The 16947-nt window shown below is 37.7% G+C and overlaps 1 protein-coding gene across 1 annotated transcript in view; it reads left to right on the top strand.

Annotated features, from left to right (window-relative positions):
• The window catches only part of LOC123250242 (transmembrane protease serine 12-like), an 81045-nt gene that overhangs the window by 11771 nt on the left and 52327 nt on the right, over positions 1-16947 (top strand). Inside the window, exons 2-4 of the mRNA XM_044679258.1 lie at positions 7697-7892; positions 9863-10134; positions 13381-13523. Of these exons, the coding sequence (XP_044535193.1) occupies positions 7697-7892; positions 9863-10134; positions 13381-13523 (611 nt within the window). The remainder of the gene's footprint in view (positions 1-7696; positions 7893-9862; positions 10135-13380; positions 13524-16947) is intronic.

Genomic DNA, 16947 nt, shown 5'->3' with positions numbered 1-16947 from the left:
GCTTGGACCTTGAGTGGGGACCCAGTACAGATGGGAGCGAGGCTGTGGAAGCAGCCCTTGAGACTGCTGAAGGAGCCTCAGGCAGAGGGGCAGACCGGGGATGACCAGAAGGCTTGACCCCAAGGACAAGGAGACTGGAGCCCTCGGGAGCTTAGAAAGTGCAGGCAGACCCTGAGTGTGAAGACAAAGCTGAAAAGGGGTAGGCCTAACAATGGCAAGCCGAGAACCCCAGAAGAAAAAGATTATCAAGAAAAACTCTGGAACACTCGACAACTTTCACACAGAGAAAATCCAGACAACAGAGGAGGACAAACAAGTATCCAAACCTTCCCAAAACAATGAAAACTGGTCACAAGCTATTGAAGAGTTCAAAAATGAGATGTTGAGGAAGATGGAAGAGATCTGGCAAGAAAATAACAGTTTAAAAGGCAGAATTTCACAATTGGAAAGTGAGGCAAGTCAACTGAAGACTAGAAATGACCAGATTGAAAAGGAAAACCAGTCCCTAAAGGCTATAATTGAGCAATTAGAAGCCAATAATCTCTCAAGACAACAAGAACAAATAAAACAAAGTCAAAAGACTGATAAAATAGAAGGAAGCATGAAATATCTTAATGAGAAAGTGACAGTCCAAGAAAACCGGTCTAGAAGAGACAATTTGAGAATCATTGGTCTTTCAGAAAAAGCAGAAATTAATAGAAATTTGGACTCCATACTTAAAGAAATTATTCAGCAAAATTGCCCTGAAGTCCTACAACGAGGGCAATATAGACATTGAAAGGATCCATAGATCACTCTCTACACTGGACCCAGAAAAGTCAACACACAGGAATATAATAGCAAAATTTAAGAGCTTCCAAGTAAAAGGAAAAATCTTACAAGAAGCCAGAAAGAGACAATTCAAATATCAAGGAGCACCAATCAGGATCACATAGGATCTGGCAGCCTCCACGCTAAAAGACCACAAGGCTTGGAATACGATATTCAGAAAGGCAAGAGAGCTGGGCCTTCAGCCACGGATCAACTACCCATTGAAACTGACTATATACTTCCAGGGGAAAGTATGGGCATTCAACAAAATTGAAGATTTCCAAGTTTTTGCACAAAAGAGACCAGGACTAAATGGAAAGTTCGATATCCAACCACAAAAATCAAGAGAAACATGAAAAGGTAAATAAGAAACAGAGGGAAAAGAAAGAAAACTCATAAGTTTTTAAATTTGACTCTTTAAGGGCTTAAATAAGATCTAATTATCTGTATTACTATGTGGAGAAATGCTATGTATAATTCTCTGTAGTGAACTCTATTCACTATTATAATATTCACTATTATAGCAACCAGAAGAATAATTCATAGGGAGAGGCCAAGATAATACATGGTCTAAGATGACATGGGGGGTGGAAAAGAGGAGGGGAATAGTAGGGGACACCAAGAGAAATCTGAGTAAATAAGAAAAATAAGATAGTCTATTACACACAAAGAGGGCATGGGGAGAGGAGGGGATAAATATTATTATAAGAAGGAGAGTAAGAGAGCATTAAGAGGTAATAATCAAACCTTACTCTCGGTGTAATTAACCCGGAGAGGGAAGAGTAGCTTTATTATCCATTGGGATAAAAAACTCTATCTAACCCTACTGAGAAAGTCAGAAGGAATAAACCAAAGGGAGCAGGGGAGTGGGGAGGTCAAAAAAGGGAGGGGAGAAGAAGGGGGAGGGAATTCATTAGGCCTTTAAAAGCAAAAAGAGGGGAATAACAAGGGAGGGGGCAGAAAGGGAAGTCAATCAAGGGAGGGGATAAGGGATACTGGCTCAAAGCAAACCACTAGTTTAAAAGAAAATAGTGTAAGAAGAAGGGGTGGGTCTAGGGGAGGATACAAAAATTTCAGCAAATGCACCACTGATAATTATAACTCTGAATGTGAATGGGATGAACTCACTCATAAAATGGAAGCAAATAGCAGAGTGGATCAGAAACCAAAATCCTACCATATGTTGTCTACAAGAAACACATATGAGGCGGGTAGACATACACAAGTTTAAGGTTAAGGGCATGAGCAAAATCTTTTGGGCATCAAATGAGAAAAAGAAGGCAGGAGTGGCCATTATGATTTCTGACAAAGCCAAAGTAAAAATAGATATGATTAAAAAAGACAGGGAAGGACATTACATCCTGATTAAAGGCAGTATAAACAATGAGGAAATAACACTGCTCAATATATATGCACCAAGTGGCATAGCATCCAAATTCATAAAGGAGAAACTGGCAGAGCTCAAGAAGGAAATAGATAGTAAAACCATAATAGTGGGGGATCTAAATATTCCTCTTTCAGATCTAGAGAAATCTAACCAAAAAATAAATAAGAAAGAGGTAAGAGACGTGAATGAAGTCCTAGAAAAATTAGATTTAATTGATATGAGGAGAAAAATAAATAGGGACAAAAAAGAATACACCTTCTTTTTAGCTGCACATGGTACATTCACAAAGATTGACCATGTAATAGGGCATAGAATCATTGCAAACAAATGCAAAAGAGCAGATATAATAAATGTAACCTTCTCAGATCATAATGCAATAAAAATAATAATTAGTAAGGGCACCTGGACAGGCAAATCAAAAACCAATTGGAAATTAAACAATATGATTCTCCAAAACCAATTTGTCAAAGAAGAAATCATAGAAACAATCAACAATTTCATTGAAGAGAATGACAATGATGAGACATCCTACCAAACTCTGTGGGATGCAGCCAAGGCAGTACTCAGGGGGATATTTATATCCTTGAGTGCATATATTAACAAATTAGGGAGGGCAGAGGTTAATGAATTGGGCATGCAACTTAAAAAACTAGAAAATGAACAAATTAAAAATCCTCAGATGAAAACAATTAGAAATACTAAAAATCAAAGGAGAAATTAATAAAATGGAAAGTAAAAGAACTATTGAATTAATAAATAAGACTAGAAGCTGGTATTTTGAAAAAACAGATAAAATTGACAAAGTACTGGTAAATCTAATAAGAAAAAGGAAAGAAGAAAACCAAATTGACAGTATTAAAGATGAAAAGGGAGACCTCACCTCTAATGAAGGGGAAATTAAGGCAATCATTAAAAACTATTTTGCCCAGTTATATGGCAACAAATATAACAATTTAGGAGATATGGATGAATATTTACAAAAATATAAATTGCCTACATTAACAGCGGAAGAAATAGAAAACCTAAATAATCCCATATCAGAAATAGAAATTGAACAAGCCATCAAAGAACTCCCTAAGAAAAAATCACCAGGACCTGATGGATTCACAAGTGAATTCTATCAGACATTCAAAGAGCAACTAATCCCAATACTATACAAATTATTTGATATGATAAGCAAAGAAGGAGTCCTACAAAATTCCTTTTATGACACAAATATGGTACTGATTCCAAAGCCAGGTAGACCAAAAACAGAGAAAGAAAACTATAGACCAATCTCCCTAATGAACATAGATGCAAAAATCTTAAATAGAACACTTGCAAAGAGACTCCAACAAGTAATTAAGAAGGTCATCCACCATGATCAGGTGGGATTTATACCAGGAATGCAAGGATGGTTCAACATTAGGAAAACCATCCACATAATTGACCATATCAACAGTCTAACAAACAAAAATCACATGATTATCTCAATAGATGCTGAAAAAGCCTTTGACAAAATACAGCATCCATTCCTATTGAAAACATTGAAAAGTATAGGAATAGAAGGACCTTTCCTAAAAACAATAAACAGTATATACCTAAAACCATCAACAAACATCATATGCAATGGGGATAAATTAGAAGCCTTCCCAATAAGATCAGGAGTGAAACAAGGATGCCCATTATCACCTCTATTATTCAACATAGTACTAGAAACACTAGCAGTAGCAATTAGAGAAGAAAAGGAAATTGAAGGTATCTATATAGGAGACTAAGCTATCACTCTTTGCAGATGATATGATGATCTACTTAAAAAATCCTAGAGAATCAGCTAAGAAGCTGGTAGAAATAATCAACAACTTTAGCAAAGTTGCAGGATACAAAATAAATGCACATAAATCATCAGCATTTCTATATATTTCCAACACATTAGAGCAGCAAGAGGTAGAAAGAGAAGCACCATTTAAAATCACCCTAGACAATATAAAATACTTGGGAATCTATCTACCAAAACAAACATGGCAATTATACGAAAACAACTACAAAACACTTTCCAAACAAAACTGGATCTCAACAATTGGAAAACCATTAATTGTTCATGGGTAGGACAAGCTAACATAATAAAAATGACCATTCTACCCAAATTAATTTATCTATTTAGCGCCATACCTATCAAACTACCAAAAAACTTCTTTACTGAATTAGGAAAAACTATAACAAACTTCATCTGGAATAACAAAAGATCAAGAATATCAAGGGAAATAATGGGAAAAAATGTGAAGGAAGGGGGCCTAGCAGTACCAGATATTAAACTATACTATAAAGCAGCAGTCATCAAAACAATATGGTACTGGCTAAGAGACAGAGAGGAGGATCAATGGAATAGACTTGGGATAAATGACATCAGCAAGACAATGTATGATAAACCCAAAGAGCCCAACTTTTGGGACATAAATCCACTATTTGACAAAAACTGCTGGGAAATTTGGAAAACAACATGGGAGAGATTAGGTCTAGATCAACATCTCACACCCTACACCAAGATAAATTCAGAATGGGTGAATGACTTGAATATAAAGAGGGAAACTATAAACAAGTTAAGTGAACACAGAATAGTTTATTTGTCAGATCTGTGGGAAAGGAAAGACTTTAAAACCAAGCAAGAGTTAGAGAAAATTACAAAATGTAAATTAAATGGTTTTGATTATATTAAACTAAAAAGTTTTTGTACAAACAAAAACAATGTAGTCAAAATCAGAAGGGAAACAACAAATTGGGAAAAAATCTTTATAACGAAAAACTCTGACAAGGGTCTAATTACTCAAATATACAAGGAGTTAAAGCAATTATATAAAAAATCAAGCCATTCCCCAATTGATAAGTGGGCAAGAGACATGAATAGGCAATTTTCAGGTAGAGAAATCAAAAGTATCAATAAGCACATGAGAAAGTGTTCCAAATCTCTAATAATTAGAGAAATACAAATCAAAACAACTCTGAGGTATCACCTCACACCTAGCAGATTGGCTAAAATGAAAGAAGGGGAGAGTAATGAATGTTGGAGGGGATGTGGCAAAACTGGGACATTAATGCATTGCTGGTGGAGTTGTGAACTGATCCAACCATTCTTGCTGGCCATATGGAACTATGCCCAAAGGGCTATAAAAGAATGCCTGCCCTTTGATCCAGCCATACCATTGTTGGGTTTGTACCCCAAAGAGATCATAGATAAACAGACTTGTACGAAAATATTTATAAAAGGAGGAGGGTATGTCCTTCAATTGGGGAATGGCTGAACAAACTGTTGTATAGGCTGGCGATGGAATACTATTGTGCTCAAAGGAATAATAAACTGGAGGAGTTCCATGTGAACTGGAAAGACCTCCAGGAACTGATGCAGAGTGAAAGGAGCAGAGCCAGAAGAACACTGTACACAGAGACTGATATACTATGGTAAAATCGAATGTAATGGACTTCTATACCAGCAGAAAGCAATGACCCAAGACAGCTCCGAGGGATTTATGGTAAAGAACACTACACACATTCAGAGGAAGAACTGCAGGAGAGGAAACATAAGAAAAACAACTGCTTGAAAGCATGGGTTGAGGCGGACATGATTGGGGATGTAGACTCAAAACTACCACACCAATGCAACTAACAACAGTATGGAAATAGGTCTTGAACAAGGACACATGTTAAAACCAGTGGAAATGTCCTTCGGTTATGGGTGGGAGGACAGCGGAGGGTGAAGGGGAAAGTAGGAGCTTGAATCATGTAACCATGTTAAAAATGAATATTAATAAATGATTTAAAAAATAAAATATACCATAGTCCAAAAAAAAAATAAAATATGTCTAATTTCTTCATATATATATATTCATATTTAGCTCATCATCTCACTATGCATTTTCAAGAGCAATCCTCTGGAATTATAGTTGATCATTAGGATGTTAGGAGTTCTTAAGTCTTTTACAATTCATGTTTTTTAAAACCCTTACTTTACATCTTAGAATCAATACTGTATTTTGGTTCCAAGGCAGAAGAGTGGTAAGGGCTGGGCAATGGGGAGTCACATAGTTAGGAAGTGTTTGAGATCACATTTGAACCCAGCACCTCCCTTCTCTAGGCCTGGCTTTCAATCCACTGAGCCACCTAGCCCTACAGTTCTGATCACTTTAGCTTGTACTGGTTCATACAAGTCATCCCAGGTTTTGCTTAAACTGTTCCTTTCAAAATTTTTAAAAATTATTTTTTCTTATTATTCAATTTTATTTTCAGTTCCAAATTTTCTTTCTCCCCTCATCCTCTTCCCCACTGTTTTATTTCTTATAATTACTTTAAAATTATTTCAAAACTTTATCCCTTAAACCCATGGTGTACCAATTTACCTTTTGAAAGTTTTGGATAAATATATGTTATATTAATCTATTTACAAATTGGTGGTTTTGAGGACACATCAAGGAAATAACTAAAAATCACAGTGTGATTTCCATAACAAAATATGGCAGTAATGGGAAGCTATCCCACAAAAATAAATAGTAAGGACATAAAACATATTAACATAAACATTAAACCATAGCTATCTCAGCCTCCTAGGTTTAGTTTGAGGTTCTGTCTTCCACTGAAGACATTTCCCTCTTCTCTGACATCTATTTCCAGATCAAGAACTAAGGAAAAAAGACTTAGCCCCAAAGACCTGTGCCATACTCTAATCTTTGTGAGTCCATTCCTGTGATCAAACATTGCAGGCTCCTTTCTGAAGCAGAAAAACCCTGAACTCCATTTTACAGGGTCTCTGCCTAGTGAAAGAATTATTGAATTATTAATAAAATAAAATTGGCAATGTCAATATCAGCTTGTGCTCCATGGCGAATTCTAGTCACAAACTGGAAATAGGGAACGTCCAGAGAGTATACCATATGAGCTGCACAGCCAAAACATGCTCATTACAATTTCTGACTACATGTGGAAACATGCCTACAAGACAAGGAGAAGAAAATCTTTTTATAAATATTTGGGTGTACATAATATGATATATAAAATGATAGTTTACTTGGAGTATAAGCCCAGTAATGGAGTCTCTGGTTTAAAGGGGATGGAATTGGCCAATATGGAAATGTTTTGCATGATAATGCATGTATAACCCAGATCAAATTGCTTACTGGGAAGGGAAAGGAGGCAGGTAAAATGACAATTTGGATCTTATACTTTTGGAAAATGTATGTTGAAAATTATTATTACATGCAATTAGGAAAATTAAAAAAAAAAGATTTACCCTGCTTTTTTCTCTGTCCCCTCAGCCTCATCCAATCAGAAATTTGAAAATCGTGTTAAAATCTTACACAGTCCAGTTCAAACCACCTAGGAAGATGAGTAAAAACCTTTAAAACCCGGAATTCTCAGGAGGGTCCAGTCCATTCTTCCGGCTCACTCTCCAAAAAGGCTTTTGGAGTAGCAAGATGATTGATCCTTCATATCACCGACCAGTGCAAAATAATGCATTATTTCTGTTTCTAGATTGTGGAAGAGTACCATTAGTGAATATGATGTCAGGATCTCGAATTGTAGGTGGCCAGAAGGCTGAGCTCGGAGGGTGGCCTTGGATGGTAAGCCTACAGGCTATGATTTTTCCTAAATATACACATTTATGTGGGGGATCTTTAATAAGTGAAAACTGGATCCTCACAGCCGCACACTGCCTTAAAGAATACAGGTATGTATATAGTACTGCATATTTTAATTAAGAATTTAGATTAATGTAGAACATTCCATCCAGCCCTCTATCCTTTTCTTTTAAGGGATATCCTTAAATAACTGTTGAAGCCAAACTAAATCTAGCAACTTTTGCTACAATTTGAAGAGAATGTGTGATTTTTTTTTAATATTCATTTCAAATATTGCCTACAAAAAATCCTGGTAGAAACCCATCATTTAAAATTTTTTATCTTCCTACTTGACACTTGTCTCTAACCTTTTCTTTAAGAAAAGAGTTTATTTGGAGCAGAGATAGTAAAACTTTTACTTTCAAGAATGCTTGACAGAGAAAAAAAGATCAGTTTGGGGTCACACACAAGTCCCTTCATTCAGGAAGGGAGTTTGGGTTTTGAGGGATTTTTTTTAAGGACTAGGAAAAATATGGAAACTCAAATTCATCTAAGAGGGCACATAAAACATTTTTCAATAAATGCAATACATTAAAATATTTCATTTATATATTTTTGCTAATTAAAGCAAGGGGAGGGAAGAAAAGATAATGGTAAAGTAAGAGGTCATCATAAGAAAGAGCAAAGAGATGAAACTTTATAAAGAGTTGTGTTGATAACATATTATACTCTCCTGGACTTCCCAGAATTTAGTGTCACCATGTGTACCTTGTACATAGTAGATTTGTTTGTTATTTGCCCTTTAAATATTTCATTGCTTTAACCATTGTTCATAGAAACCCTCTATCCTTAAACAAATGACTAACTTCAAGTGATTTAAAGAGCCTGAGGAAGTCTTTCTCCTCCTAACATCCAAAATACTACCCTTATTTTGTACAGCAGTGCCTTTTCCCCACAGACCTCTTTAAAGAGTAAAACAACAACAACAAAATGGGAAAGACAAACTAATCCATTAAATGTGAAATTATCAGCTCTCACCTCCCTGACAGAGGCCAGGATACACTGGACACCAGCAAGTAAATGGAAAAAGAGACAAGGAAGCACTGAAGATTATTTTATCTAATTTACAATTTTGCCTAGGGGTAACCCAGCTGGAGAGCATTCTGGTTCTTGAACTGGATTTCATCTGACTCTGCTCCTCTAGCTAACTTCTCTGTTTCTGTTGATGGAGTCACCATCTTTCCCAGACATTCAGGCTTAAAACCTTAATAATCTAAAATTCTCTCTCCCTTTCACAAGGTAAAGTCTAATTCACAGAAACCTGAGATTCTGTCCCTGAAATCTGCTCCCAGTTTTCTACTTTCTCTACCACCACACTAGTCTTGTAATGCATTCTTCCATTTTCTCTTCTATCCAAAGCATTCTTCCTGCTTCATCTTAAACTGACTATCACTTGTAGAAATATTTTAGCATGGCAGTCAATTTAACTTTCTTAGCATTGCTTTACACTTAATCCTCTTCACCTCAGTATATTCTAGCCAAATTAGGCTAACTCTTCATAATCTTTATCATATCCCACCCTCTTTCTGTATATACAACTCACTCAGTTTACTCTTCCATGTCTAGAATGAACTTGCCTACATCTTCACCCATTAAAACCTTTCCCCTCCTTTCAGGCACAGTTCAGGTGTCACCATCTGATTCTTCCTATAAGTTCCCAGAACCTTTCCTGTGAACTTCTCATGTTTTGACTTTTGTTTGTGTCTTATCTCTTGGTGAAATAATATTACTTAACTCAGAGACCATTTCTTGTTTTGTTCTTATATCTCACATGCCTCACACATATCACCAGGCATATGTTAGTATGGTTAGGTTGGTTAGTAAATATTTGTAGAATTGAAGAGAATTTTGAAATGTATTTTTTAAATTTTTCATCTTTGGCTTGAAAGGAAAAGCAGTTTTTAAAATTAAAAAGTTATATTGTGTAATCTAACATTAGAAATGAAAAAATTAATGATAACTTAAAAATATAATTACTTAAATAAGGAATTTTGTAATAAAAGCATTTGCTTTATTCCAGTGGGCCAAAAAATTGGAGAGCTGTAATTGGAATTAACAGTCTTTCAAAACAACATCAGAACACTAAGAAAATACAAATTAAAACAATCATTATCCATCCAGAGTTCAACCCGGATACATATGCAAATGATATTGCACTTTTTTATTTAACAAGAGTGGTGAGTTATAGTGACTATATTCAACCTATCTGCCTACCATTTTTTAAAGAGTTATTAAGCTGGAATGTCAGCACAAGGTGCTTCGTAAGTGGCTGGGGCAGAACATCAGAAGAAGGTAAATATTGGTGCAATTTTATTGATATGTAGTATGCCTTAATTCTAAATTACTAATTTAGTTCTGAAAGATTACTACCACCAGCTTTCAAATTGATTATTTTTCTAATTTGTTGAAAAATTGCTATTATTATACAGATGCCCTCAAGTTGCCTTTGGGCCCTTCTGGGCTGGAGACTGGCCTGCCTGTGGTGTAGCCCCTTGTCTTTATTTTTGGACCTTCAGGACCCTGACCCACCCCTGGTCTGTGGGTCCCTCAAGGCCCTGGCCTTCCAGCTTGGTATGTGAGTCCCACAGGCTAGCAGGCCTGGAAACAACTGTGGACATGATCTCAATGGTGTCTGTCATGACACAGGAGTAAAAGCCAACCTGGACCCTGTGTCTCTGGTAGCCTTTTAGAGGAAGGGCTCCATCATGGCAGGTATTCTGTTGTCTTCAGGCTTCTCCAACTCTTGCAATTTTTGTAGCCAAAGATTACTAAGAATCAGGGGAACCCATAGAGATATCAATCTCTTCACCCTAGAAGACTCCTTCTCCAGTTTTCTCCCTCAGACCAGACTGAATAGTGGATCAAGAAAAAGCTTCTGGGACTTGATCTGCTTCATATCCTTACACTCTATGGAAGACAACTCTGAAATTCTGAGGTTGGTTGGCCACCACTAGTTTCAGTGGCCAGGCCATATAAAATACCCCTTTGCTCTTGTCCCCAGCCTCCTTAGGGGTAGGGATAGGGGTAATGGTAGTGGTGGTGGGAGGTGGAGAGAAGGTCAAGACCTCATGATTATTGTTGGATCTAGTAGAAATTTTCTTAACTTAATCTGGTTGGAGCTTCTTCTTGAGAGAGACCAAAGGAGGACACTTATAATGCCCAGGCATTAAAGTCCATGCCTTGATAATGAAAAGATGTAAAAAAAGACTATTACAAACTATTCATGGAAATGTACAAAAGGAATACAAACAATTGTGAGGGGAAAAAATAATGGTGCTCCAAATGACCTTGCAAATATAACTTTAACCCTCCATTCCCCAACCACAATAAAAAATAGTAAAATCTAGTTCAATGGAGCTATAATGTTTTCAATCCAAATAATTGCTATTATAAATCCATAGTTGGAAATTCCCATGTTTTTGTGGTTCTCCTGAGGAACTTAAAAAGTTCCTCTCTTTGATCAGAAATAGTGATATAATTTTTGACAAATACCTTAAAAGGTCCTTAATGTTAGGCGTTATTTTTTTTTTACCATTTAGACACACAGAAGTGATGGGGTCAGCAGATGAGCTCTAAAGGCCTGGATCGCTTTTTAGTTTGCTATATATTGTGTCCATTTGAGCATATAACAGAGTTGGTCTCTGTTATATATAACATAACATAACATAACATAACATAATATAATATAATATAATTAAAATGGGCTCTAACATGTCTTTGTAATGCACCCCTCTTCCCCTGATTGTAGGTAACCCAACCAAATCTTTTTTTTTTTTTAAACCCTCACCTTCCGTCTTGGAGTCAATACTGCGTATTGGCTCCAAGGCAGAAGAATGGTAAGGGCTAGGCATTGGGGATTAAATGACTTGCCCAGGGTCACATAGCTAGGAAGTGTCTGAGGCCAGATTTGAACCCAGGACCTCCCGTCTCTAGGCCTGGCTATCAATCCACTGAGCTACCCAGCTGCCCCCTCTAGCCAAATCTTTAAGGACTGCCATCCTGGAATTTCTAATACAGGACAGGAATTGTATTGAGATGTCCTTTATCTGGATTTCTATTCCCAGACAGCAACCATTTTTTTGGTTTACCTCTCCTGAGGACCTATTAAGTTCCTACCACCTAGAAGAGTGATGGCGAACCTTTTAGACAGAGGGCCATGCCCCCATGCCCCCCAGGGAAGGGAGGAAGCACTCCCATTGGGCTATTGGGAAGAGGGGCAGATGAAGTGTAGAGAGTGGGAAAGAAATGCCCAAGCGCTCTACTCCCCTCCAGTTCTGCCGCCTGTGAGCTGTCCACCTTACCCCTGTGTGCTCCCACTGGCTGCTGGGCAGAGGAGAGGGTGATGTGAAAAAATGTCATGAGGCACCGTGGAGAGGGTGAGGGGAGAAGCTCCACCCAAGTCCCTCTGCCTTTCTAGTAATACCCTCTGGGGCAGGGGAGGATGACTATATGCCCACAGAGAGTGCTTTACATGCACCACCACTGACCTAAAGGCCTTTTTTTCTCTAAATCAGCATTCCCTCCTCTCCTAGTTACTAATGATCTATTGTAGTGATGGGCAAACTTTTTACAGAGGGGACCAAAGAAAGGAAATGCTCCTCTGTCTGTCTGTTTCTAAGGCAACTCTTTCTAAGTTTCATTGTATTGTATCCTACTCCTTATATTCGTCAGATCAGGAATAATGTCCCGCCACAGGATAGAACATTTGAGAGGGCCACATCTGGCCCATCACTGGTCTATTGTAAAGCTTACTTTGCCAAAGCAGATTTACAGTAAGGGCTAAACTCATAAAGATGTCAGTGCGGCTTTGTTCCTATAATGCAGAAGAGGAAACTTAATTTGCCAAGTTATCTGGAGCAAGTGCTTGTCAGGTATGAGTTGCTTCTCCTGTAGATTCTTTTGGCAATATCGACTTGGTCAGGATAGAATAATAGGAGGGGGGGGAAGGGAAGGAAATCATAATTTATTTAATGCCTATAACATGCCAGGTACTAAGCACTTAGACAAATATCTCATTTGATCATCACAACAACCCTGCAAGGTAAGTGCTATTATTATCCCTTCTATATTTTAAGAAATGGAGGCAAGTAGAAGTGAAATGACTTATTTAGGGTTTTAAAGCTAGTAAGTATCTGAATCAGAATTTGAATTCAGATCTTCCTGACTCCAGGCCCAGTGCTCTATTCACTGTACCACGTAGCTGCCTCATATAGTATTAATTTGTCCTTCAGTGATACTTGGAGTGGTGTCCTTTCTCTTCCTAGACATTCTGTGGCTCATTGTCCTCCATTTTGGGGTAAAGAAGTAGAGTTGGAAGGTGGGTGGGTGGATTAAAATTCTTTTGAGAAATTTATCGACTCATATGACTTTTTGTCATATAAATTAATTCCATAATCTATACCACATAAATGTAAGTTAGGATTGAATCTAACTTTAGGTCTTCTCATGTTTGATGAAATCTGCTAAATGACAAAATATTTGTCTGATTATTTGGTGGAATACATTATTTCCAAAATAGTTTATGGACTTTTATTATAGGTGATGCTTCAAATAATTTACTAGAAGCTGAACTACATTACATTCCCTGGGAGGCCTGTAATAGTGAAGAAAGTTATGGAGGACGAGTTGCTGTGACTTCATTTTGTGCAGGTGAAGAAGATGGAATTGCTGATACTTGCATGGTAAAGCTCAACAACTTTTCTTGAAATTATAGGTTAATACTGCACTTACTGTGTAACTTCTGAGTATATCTCACTTCTCTGGCATATTGCCCTCACCTGGATAGAATTTGAGAATATCAGTGTCTGGTATTTTTCATGAGTAGATACTGCTGGTTCCCTTTGCAAATTATCAGGCTTACAAAGCTTTGGATATAAAAGTTTTATTTTAAAATGAAGGAATATATAATTAAACGATCCTCTTGCAATTTGACTTCCAACCTTATGACTTAATTAAAACTAGCCTCCAAAATTATCAATGATCTCTTAATTACCAAATCTCATTACTATTATTAATTATTTCTTTATTAATTCTCATCCTTGACCTGTCTACAGAATTTGACATTGTTGACCAACCCCTCTTGCTGGATTCCTCCTCTCTGCTCTTCTCCTACCTATATTGTTTTAAGCCAGTCCCCTCCCTTGATTTACTTCCCTTCCACTCCCTCTCTTATTATTCCCCTCTTTTTAATTTTTAAGGCCTAATGAATTCCCTCCCCCCTCTCCTCCCCTCCCTTTTTTGATCTCACCACTCCCCTTCTGACTTTCTCAGTAGGGTTAGATAGAATTCTATATCCCAATGGATATAGCTACTCTTCCCTCTCAGGATTAATTCCGCTGAGAGTAAGGTTTAAATATTACCTCTTAATGCTCTCTTCCTCTCCTTCTTATAATAGTATTCATCCTCTCCCCTTCCCATACCCTCTTTGGGTGGTATAGAATATCCTATTTTTTTTATTCATTCAACTTTCTCTTGGTGCCATCTACTGTTTCCCTCTCCCTCTTGTCGTTCCCCCCACCCCCCCACCGTATCATCCTAGACCATTTAGTACTCCAACCTCTCCCTATGAATAATTCTTCTAATTACTATAATAGTGAATACACTTTTTGAAAATTACACATAACATTTCTCCATATAGGAATACAAATAATTTGATCTTATTGAAGCCCTTAAAGAGGCAAATTTAAAAATAAGAGTTTTCTTTCTTTCCCCTCTGTTTCTTATTTACCTTTCCACGTTTCTCTTGTTTTTTGTGGTTGGATATCAAACTTTCCATTTAGTCCTGGTTTTTCTGTGCAAATACTTTGAAATCTTCAATGCCCATACTTTCCCCTGGAAGTATATAGTCAGTTTTGATGGGTAGATGATCCTTGATTGTAGACCCAGTTCTCTTGCCTTTCTGAATATCATATTCCAAGCCTTGCGGTCTTGTAGTGTGGAGGCTACCAGATTCTATGTGATCCTGATTGGTGCCCCTTGATATCTGAATTGTCTCTTTCTGGCTTCTTGTAAAATTTTTCTTTTACTTGGAAGCACTTGAATTTGGCTATTATATTCCTGGGGATTGTCTTTTCAGTGTCTAGTGTAGAGGGTGATCTATGGATCCTTTCAATGTCTATATTGCCTTCTTGTTGAAGAACTTCAGGGCAGTTTGTTGGATAATTTCTTGTAGTATGGAGTCCAAATTTCTATTAATTTCTGCTTTTTCAGGAAGCCCGATGATTCTCAAATTGTCTCTTCTAGACCCGTTTTCTTGATCTGTCAATTTCTCAGTGAGATATTTCATGTTTCCTTCTGTTTTATCAGTCTTTTGACTTTGCTTTATTTGTTCTTGCTGTCTTGAGAGATCATTGGCTTCTACTTGCCCAATTCTTGTCTTTAGAGACTGGTTTTCTGCTATAATCTTTTGATTTTCCTTTTCAATTTGTTCTATCCTATTTTCCAGCTGTTTAATTTTGGTCTCCAATTTGCTTATCAATTCTTTTTATTTTGGGGCATCTTTCTCCAATTGGGAGTTTCTGTCTTTTAACCTGTTAATTTCCTTTTGAGCTATTTCCCCCTTCTCTCGCCAAATCTTTTCCATCTTTCTCATGATCTCAGATTTGAACACTTCAAGAACTTGTGACCAATTTTCATTTTTTTGGGAAGGTTTGGATGTGATTGTTTGTTCTCTTCTGCTGTTTGCTCTGTTGTCTGGATTTTTTCTGTGTAAAAGTTGTCAAGTGTTAAAGATTTCTTCTTGACCTTTCTCTTTTGAGGTTCTTGTGTGGGGCTTGCCGTTATTATTATTTCTTTCTCAGTCAGAAGTCTGGGTGAGGCAGACAGGCTCTCTGCCTATCCTATTGAGCTGTGGAGCAGGTTTCGTCTGGGTCACAGCACCGTGCACCCTCTCAGCTTTATCCTCATGCCCAGGGTCAGTCTTCACTCTTTAGGCTCCTGAGGTCTCAAGTCTAGTTGTTCTCAGGGTCAAGCCACCTGGTGGTCCCCTTGCTTGCTCCTCTGTCAGAAACTCCTTTAACAGTCTCAGGATGCTGCTTCCACAGTTATGCACCCCTCTACACTGGGTCCCCACCCAAGGTCCATGCCTGCTCTCAAGGTCTGTGTTCAAAGTCCGTGCATTCTTTAGCCTCTTGGGGTCTTAAGTCTTGCTGCTCTCAGGAGCAGGCCCTGGTGATCCCAGGTAGCTGCCAAGAACTTAATGAATGTCCCAAACTTGCTCTAACTCTTGTGGGCTGGCTTTGGCACTGTAGGTGGTGTGGGAGGGAGGGGGTTGCTCAGCTCACATTTTAGTAGAGTTATTTCACCCCCTCATAGCATGGAAATGCCCTGATCCCATGTACCTTCAATGCTGCTCCCTGTTGTGGGGTCCCTTCATTCATCTGGATTTGTTTTTATGTCCTCTTAAGGAGTCCTATCTGTGTGGGTTAGGAGAGGTTAAGCAGCTGCTTCTACTCTGCCACCATTTTAAGCCAGAAGTTCTCCTACCTATATTGTTAATTTGTTTAATCCTGTCCAACTCTTCCTGACCCTGTGGACCATAGCATACCAGGTCCTTCTTTCTCCACTATTTCCCAAAGTCTGTCCAAGTTCATGTCCATTGTTTTCTTGACACTAGCCATCTCATCTTCTGTCATTCTGTTCCTCCCTTTTGCCTTCAATCTTTCCCAACATCAAGCTCTTTTCCAGTTCATTTGGTTTTCTTATTATGTGGCCAAAGTATTTAAATCTCAGCTTCAGTACTTGGCCTCCCAATCAATAGTCTGAATTAATTTAAGTATTGACTGATTTTATTTCCTTAGTGTCCAAGGGACTCTCAAAGGTCTTCTCCAGCACCACAATTTGAAAGTGTCAGTTCTGCAATACTCAGCTTTCCTTACGCTTTTCCTTAACTTTTATGTTTCCTTTTCCCAACTCTCATGGCCATATATTGCTACTGGAAAAATCAAATCTTTGACTATACAGATCTTTGCAAAGTTGTGACTCTGCTTTTTAGTAGGTTGTCTAGATTTGCCATAGCTTTTTTTCCCCCAAGGAATAAACATATTTTAATTTCATGGCTGCAATCACAATCTGGAGTGATCTTTGAGCCCAAGAAAAAGAATCTGG

The sequence above is a fragment of the Gracilinanus agilis genome, chromosome 5 (assembly GCF_016433145.1).
Source record: "Gracilinanus agilis isolate LMUSP501 chromosome 5, AgileGrace, whole genome shotgun sequence".
In the NCBI taxonomy this organism is placed as follows: Eukaryota; Metazoa; Chordata; class Mammalia; order Didelphimorphia; family Didelphidae; genus Gracilinanus; species Gracilinanus agilis.
The sequence above is the reverse complement of the archived record's forward strand: the minus strand, read 5'-3'. Positions and strand labels throughout refer to the sequence as shown.